This window comes from Sapajus apella, unplaced genomic scaffold (assembly GCF_009761245.1).
Source record: "Sapajus apella isolate SASKATOON/1434 unplaced genomic scaffold, GSC_monkey_1.0 scaffold85, whole genome shotgun sequence".
Classification (NCBI taxonomy): domain Eukaryota; kingdom Metazoa; phylum Chordata; class Mammalia; order Primates; family Cebidae; genus Sapajus; species Sapajus apella.
Genome location: NW_022437025.1, coordinates 804,292 through 811,244, shown reverse-complemented (window position 1 = coordinate 811,244; position 6,953 = coordinate 804,292). Strand labels below are relative to the sequence as shown.

The 6,953-nt window shown below is 61.0% G+C and overlaps 1 protein-coding gene across 4 annotated transcripts in view; it reads left to right on the top strand.

Annotated features, from left to right (window-relative positions):
* GAK (cyclin G associated kinase) overlaps positions 1-6,953 on the top strand; it is a 74,502-nt gene that overhangs the window by 37,200 nt on the left and 30,349 nt on the right. For all 4 annotated transcript variants that reach the window (XM_032253873.1, XM_032253872.1, XM_032253875.1 and 1 more), the window contains 4 exons: positions 2,923-2,972; positions 3,768-3,916; positions 4,421-4,543; positions 5,459-5,592. In XM_032253873.1, coding sequence (XP_032109764.1) covers positions 2,923-2,972; positions 3,768-3,916; positions 4,421-4,543; positions 5,459-5,592 — 456 coding nt within the window. The remainder of the gene's footprint in view (positions 1-2,922; positions 2,973-3,767; positions 3,917-4,420; positions 4,544-5,458; positions 5,593-6,953) is intronic.

Sequence of the window (6,953 nt, the reverse complement as noted above, 5' to 3'; positions counted from 1 at the left end):
GAGCTGTCTGCACGCGTCAGCATGTGTACGAGTGCCTGAGTGTGAGCGGTGTGCACGCGTCAGCATGTGTACGAGTACCTGAGCGGTGTGCACGCCTCAGCATGTGTACGAGTGCCTGTGTGTGAGCGGTGTGCACACGTCAGCATGTGTATGAGTGCCAGTGTGAGCTGTGTGCACGCCTCAGCATGTGTACGAGTCCCTCTGTGTGAGCGGTGTGCATGCGTCAGCATGTGTACGAGTGCCTGAGTGTGAGCGGTGTGCATGCGTCAGCATGTGTGTGAGTGCCTGTGTGAGCTGTGTGTATCCATGTGTGCTCCACGTTTGGCTGTGTGGTGCCATTAACTGTGCGCCTCATGTCTGTGCAACCTTTTGTAGAGAGAAACCTGTTCTTAGTGGGCCTGCATGTCCCCAGAGCAGGGCGTGAGCTCGCTCGCACCTTTGGCCACCTCTGTGACGTCGCCTGCCTGAGTTGTGGCTGTCGGAAGATCAGAGGAAGCTCCATCTGTCAGGGGCCAGCCCACCGCCCACCGGTCCCAGGGCTGTGGCTCCTGCAGGGTCCTGGCTGGTAGTTCTGCATGTGAAGTGCAGCAGGACTGGCCTTGCCCCAGGGGGACGAGAGACTCTTGAGTGTCGTCTTGGCAACAGCGATGTTGGGATCAGAGTGGAAACGGACAGAGAGGATGTACAGCAAAGCCGTGTGTGAAAGTCACTAAGAGCAGTCACTTTCAGCGTTGGAGGAAAGGGATGGGTGCTGTGTCCCATAGCACCCCCGGCTGCCTGATTCCTCAGAAGACTCGTGGTCTCCACAGCCACAGTGAATTGTGGGGACGGCGCCGAACAGAGTCAGCAGAGGCAGGAGGCGTGTGGGGCATCCAGGGTCCTGGGCACAGCTCCCACGGTCCTCCCTGGGGGTCTCCAGCCCATGCTCCCCTCCCCAGCAGCTGTGAGGATGGTGGAAGCTGCTGTCTGCTGGAAGTCTAAGGTCCCAGGGGCTGGTCCTAGAGACGGCTCTGCTGGGACTCATGGGTTCCAGGCCGCAGAGGACACAGTTTGGCTTGAGTGTGCACAGCACTCAGGCACAGCCAGCTGCCACTTGTTCGTCAGGGGACAGTGGGAACCCTCCCAACACCCCCTAGGTGCCAGCTGAGGGCAGGCCTGCCGTTTGAATCTGCCTTCTGTTCACGCCACATGCTTGAGGCAGATAAAGCTGCCTAGACTTGTGTTCGTTGACTTAGAAACCACAGTCAGTTCTGGCTGGGCCTGGATGCTCATGAGGTGGCCGAACACGGTGGCTCATGTAATCCCAGCTCTTTGGGAGGCTGAGGAGGGAGGATCCATTGAAGATAGGAATTTGAGACCAGCCTGGACAACACAGCGAGACCCCGTCTCTACAAAAATAAAAAGTAGCTGGGTGAAATGGCGTGCTGCACTGGGGGCCAAGGTGGGAGGATCGCTTGAGACCAGGAGCTTGTGGCTGCAGTGAGTTGGGATCGCACCACTGCACTCCAGCCTGGGGGGCAGAGCAAAACCCTGCCTCAAAAAAAAAGACAGTGGATTCATTTGCATTTCTGGCTCTCCCCATGGACAAGTCCAGGAGTGGGGACTGGGGTGGCTTTGAAGCCCTGGTGCCTGGGGGTCTGGGCACCAGGGCCTCGGGGCCTGTGCCCTGTGTCTGGGGCCTGGTTTCTCTCCTCTCAGTGTTTGGTTCAGCCCTAACACACACACACCCCTTGCACACATGCCTGAGGACAGCACAGCCAGGTTCATGCCTCCTCGGGCTGCAGGGGTGGGTAAGACACGTGTGGGTCCGTGGCTCACAGCGCCCACCTTTGCTCAAGGCGTGTCAGCTCCCTGTGCTGGCCCCTGCCTCCTGTGGTGCTGGGGAGCGGGGGTTTCACCATGTTGGCCAGGATGGTCTGGAACTCCTGACCTCAGGTGATCTCCATGCTCGGCCCCAAAGTGCCGAGATTACGGGCGTGAGCCACCGTGCTCGGCCCCCATTTTTGGTTTTTTCCTGTTGATGAGATGATGGATCCAGTAGCCACGCTTGGTGCGGCCTACTTGTTTCTTGCCCAGCGTCCTATGCTGCAAAGTGCTCGAGTGCCAGGCTCATGTGCCTCCCTCCTGCTTTCCCTTGTTGCTTAGGAAGACCCATGTCCTAAGTCAGCACCTGCTCTGTGGGTTTAGACAAGCTTTTAAAACGTTGGACTGCACGGCTGCTTTCATGTCAGGGTTTGATTGTGTGTGTTTGGGTCATTCATCTCTCTGGACCTTCTTCTGGGATTTCTCTCCGAGTCCCGGGCTTACCCCTGAGGGGGATGGCCCATCGGCAATCAGCCTAGCTGAGGTTGCTCCTAGCCCGGCCTTCCCGTCCCTGCAGTTTCCAGCCTGCTCTGCCCTGGGAGGCAGGCTAGCCTGCAGGGAGTTGGCTGTGGCCACAGCAGGGGGTCTCCAGGCACTTGGCTGGGGGCAGGGTTCCTCTCTGCCTCCAGTGGCTTCTGGCTTCCCACTGCTACGACCACCAGGTCCAGGAAGCACCCTGGAGCCTGGCACGACCTGTGACCATCGTCCAAGCAACCTCTGCTCTCCGGCCCTCTCCTTCCACTGGTGTTGCCGGCCTTCTCCCAGCCTCCTGGGCCGTACCTCCCTGGAGGGCAGAGGGGAGGGGACAGCCAGACAGCGGACGTCCCCCGTCTCACCCACGCCACCACTACCTGCAGGCCCTCATTTCCATCCACTTCTCTAGGGGTCAGCTCTGCAGCACACACATACCCAGAAACCGTCCCACATGCTCCTTGTGAGATGCAGCCTCCACAGTGAGAGCTCCACAGGTTCTCCAGGCCTCAGGCCTTGGCTTCAGCCCTGTGATTTCGCTACAGAGTGTTTCTCATCATAACCAAGTTCTCTTCTTTTTAATTCCAGTTACGCCAAGGGTGACCTGGACATATCTTACATCACATCCAGAATTGCGGGTACGTGTGCCATGTGAGGCCGTGGGACGTGCCCTGGCCCTTCCGTGTGTGCACAGCGTGTCCCTGCTGTGTGTCAGGGCACAGGTACTTAGGCTCCAGTCTTCTCCGTGGCCACAGACACACGGGGCGGCCTGTGCCCAGCGCCTCCTGGCACAGCAGTGGACAGGGCTAGCGCCGGCCTGGTGCCTCTGAGGTCCTGCTGGGAGCAACGCAAGCCCGTGTCTTGGGAAACCGAGGCCTCTGTGCACCAGGCATCACGGTTGCTTATCCTGACGCCTGGAGACCGGGCAGGCATCAGAAAGCTGTCTCGGGACGTGTTGGCCACCGGCTGGCGGGCGTGTGGCTGGGTCTGTGCCTGTAGGTCTCCGGCTGGTGGGCGTGTGGCTGGGTCTGTGCCCCAGGTCACTGGCTGGCAAGCGTGTGGCTGGGTCTGTGCCCGTAGGTCTCTGGCTGGTGGGCGTGTGGCTGGGTCTGTGCCCCAGGTCACTGGCTGGTGGGCGTGTGGCTGGGTCTGTGCCTGTAGGTCTCTGGCTGGCGGGCGTGTGGCTGGGTCTGTGCCCGTAGGTCTCTGGCTGGCAGGCGTGTGGCTGGGTCTCTGTTCCTAGGTCGTCCCAGGCCGGGAATCTGTGAAGGGTGAGGGGCCCGCATAGGCCGGCTGTGTGGGCAGTGGCTGGTGGAGCTGCCAGAGGCTGCACTTTAATGGGGACGTCAGGAGCAGCAAGGCCTCGGCAGCCCCCTGGCCACGAGGTGCGCCGTCTCCAGGGACAGCGTCTGAAACAGGCCTGCTTGTTTCAGTGATGTCGTTCCCGGCCGAAGGTGTGGAGTCAGCACTCAAAAACAACATCGAAGACGTGCGGCTGTTCTTGGACTCGAAGCACGCGGGGCACTATGCCGTCTACAACCTGTCTCCAAGGACCTACCGGCCCTCCAGGTTTCATAACCGGGTGTGTGGCCGCAGGCTTTGGTCTGGGTGCAGCTGTGGCAGCTTCCTCCCACTCCAGCGCAGGGGTGCAGCTGGAGGCTTTGGCCAAGGTGGGGCCGTGATGGGGCGGCCAGAGGTCTCCTGAGGGGCTGCAGGGCGTGGAGCAGGAGGGAGCGAGGTGGGGTCTGTGTTGTGCTGAGAGTGCTGCTTGACGGGAACCTGGACACCCCGGCTCCTGCTGCTTCCCGCCTGCCAGAGGGTGCTGGAGGCCGAGGCTTTCCCTTCTGACAAGACGCTTGTCAGCATACAGAAGACCGAAAGCCCAGGAGCAGCTGACTAAGCTCCCTCTGCAAGGCCAGTGGCAGCTGGTGCTCAGGTCCCGCCGCTGAGGCTCTCACACAGAAGGACGCTGTTGACGCTGCCAGCCAGCTGAGTTCCCTGCACTTCAAGCAGGCCATCCCTCCGATCCACCCGAGGCCAGGTGTGGCTCCTCTGCTGCCCGTGTCACCGTGCCCTGTCCCCACAGGTCTCCGAGTGTGGCTGGGCGGCGCGGCGGGCCCCACACCTGCACACCCTCTACAACATCTGCAGGAATATGCACGCCTGGCTGCGGCAGGACCACAAGAACGTCTGCGTCGTGCACTGCATGGTGAGCCACAGCCGCGCCCTACCGAAGTTCATAGCTGCGCCTTGGCGCCATGTTTGTACCGAAGTTCACAGCTGCGCCCTGGCGCTGTGCTCCTGAAGTTCATAGCTGCGCCCTGGCGCTGTGCTCCTACTGAAGTTCGTAGCTGCGCCCTGGCGCTGTGCTCCTACTGAAATTCATAGCCGCGCCCTGGCGCTGTGCTCCTACTGAAGTTCATAGCCGCGCCCTGGTGCCGTGGTTCCACTGAAGTTCATAGCTACGCCCTGGTCCCGTGGTTCCACTGAAGTTCATAGCCACGCCCTGGTCCCGTGGTTCCACTGAAGTGCATGATTTCACCCGTAGTTCAACAAAATCTGAGCGGCAGTCACGAGCTGGGGCCTGTTATTCACCCTGGGACATGGAAGAAATCTCTGTGCTTGGGGGCTTTGGGTCTGGAGGGGCAGTTGCCAGGTGGCCCTGCCCTCCCCTCTCCATGTGGCCCCAATTTGCATGCCCATGTGGAGGTCACTCTGCCTTGTGGGGCGCCCGCCTCCCTTCCTGCGCGGCAGCCACTGAAGAGTCCTCTCCAGTTTCAGGTTCCCCATTTGCAGTACAAGGCTTGGTGGTGGTTGAGCCTCCCTGGGTGTGGCAGCTGCCGCTGTGGTGGGTGGAGTTGAGGTTTTCATGAGGGGTTGCCCGCGAGGGTATGGGGCATCAGCAGAGCCTGCTGCAGAGATGCCAGCCCCGTTCTTCCTCAGGGAATCTTCTGTCGGGCTCCATCCTTTCCTCGGCAGTCACGTTATATAGGTTCCTAAACATATCCCAGCCTCGGGAACAGCCCTGTGTCCCCGCAGCCACGGGGCGGGTAGGACCCTTGAGGACCCTCGAGCCCTCGTCCTGCACATGTGAGATGTGCATAAGCATGTCTGTCTGTCCTAGGATGGGAGAGCTGCGTCTGCCGTGGCCGTCTGCTCCTTCCTGTGCTTCTGCCGTCTCTTCAGCACCGCGGAGGCCGCCGTGTACATGTTCAGCATGAAGCGCTGCCCACCAGGCATCTGGCCATCCCACAAAAGGTACTGCATGGCCCCAGGGACAGCTCTGTGGGCCCATGTGGCACTGCTGCCCTCACTGCGGTGTCTCCTGGAGGGTCTGTCAGTGCCGCGCAGGCACTGGTGGGAATGGCAGGCCCGACCTCGCTAAGCCGTGGCCGAGTTGCAGACTTATGTCCACAGAGCCCAGGGAGGGTGGGCCCGCGGCCGTGGTGGTGCTGACTGCTGTGGGCTAGCACCTGCCCAGATCCGGGTGGATGGAGGTTCTCTGGCAGGTGCCACGTAGCCTCGTGGGCCTGTGCTCTCTGGGCGGGGCAGGGGCGGCTCCTCACTGGCTCAGTTCTGTCCCTCCCGTGGGAGCCCTCTGGTGGGCTCTAGTCGATGATGAGTGTGAAAATGCTGTGTCGACCGCCTGACGCTGCTCAAACGTGAGGATGGTGGCAGGGTGCTCGGGGCCCTGCCAAATGTGGGCTTCCGTGCAGCTCTGCCTCAGTACACAGCAGGCTCTCCCTGGCTGCGTGGAGAAGGCTGTTTCTCGGGGCTGCAGGTGTCCACGTCCAAGGAGTCCTTCCCAGAGTAAAGCCTCCCTGACCTTGGTCTCAGTAAGGACCTGGTGAGGCTGGAGCAGCCTCCCAGCCTCTGAAAGAGCAGGCCTTGACATGGACCACAGAGCAAAGGCCGGCCCCATGACCCCACCATGAGGGAAGAGGAGAGGCCCAAGCTTCGAGGGACTCCCCATTCTCCATCCCCTCTGGATGGGACGTGCACCCTGTAGGAGGGGTGCGCAGCCTGTCGGCAGGGTAAGGGTCAGAAGCCCATTCTTGCTGCTGTGGATCCCCAGGGAGGGCCCCACCTCGTATGCTCACAGCCTTGGTGGGGAGGAGATCGTAACCGCCCCACCCAGCTGCATCTTATGTGACCCCAGGAAGTGGAGTGCAAAGTAGGGAGCCCCTCCCTTCATGCATGGAGCTGAAAGCCATTGGCACCCCAGGCCAGTGCGGTGGGGCCTGCTCAGCAGGGGGCATCTGATACCAGGGAGTCATTCCCTGTGGCGTGTGGCTGGGCTTCCGTGACCCCACCAGGTCCCCACAGCTCCTTCCTTGGAGGGGTGGAGAGATGTGCAGAGCACTGCACCCGCGGGGCTGCCAGCTGGACCAGCTTCAAGTTCATGGCTTTTCAACATATCTGACCCAGACCAACCCAGGAGGCTGACACATCTCTAGAACATTCCACCCAACAACAGAGGGATACAGGAGAACTGAACCCACCAACCTAGGAAGGCGGACACATCTCTAGAACACTCCACCCAACAACAGAGGGATACAGGAGAACTGAACGCACCAACCCTGGAAGGCGGACACATCTCTAGAACGCTCCACCCAACA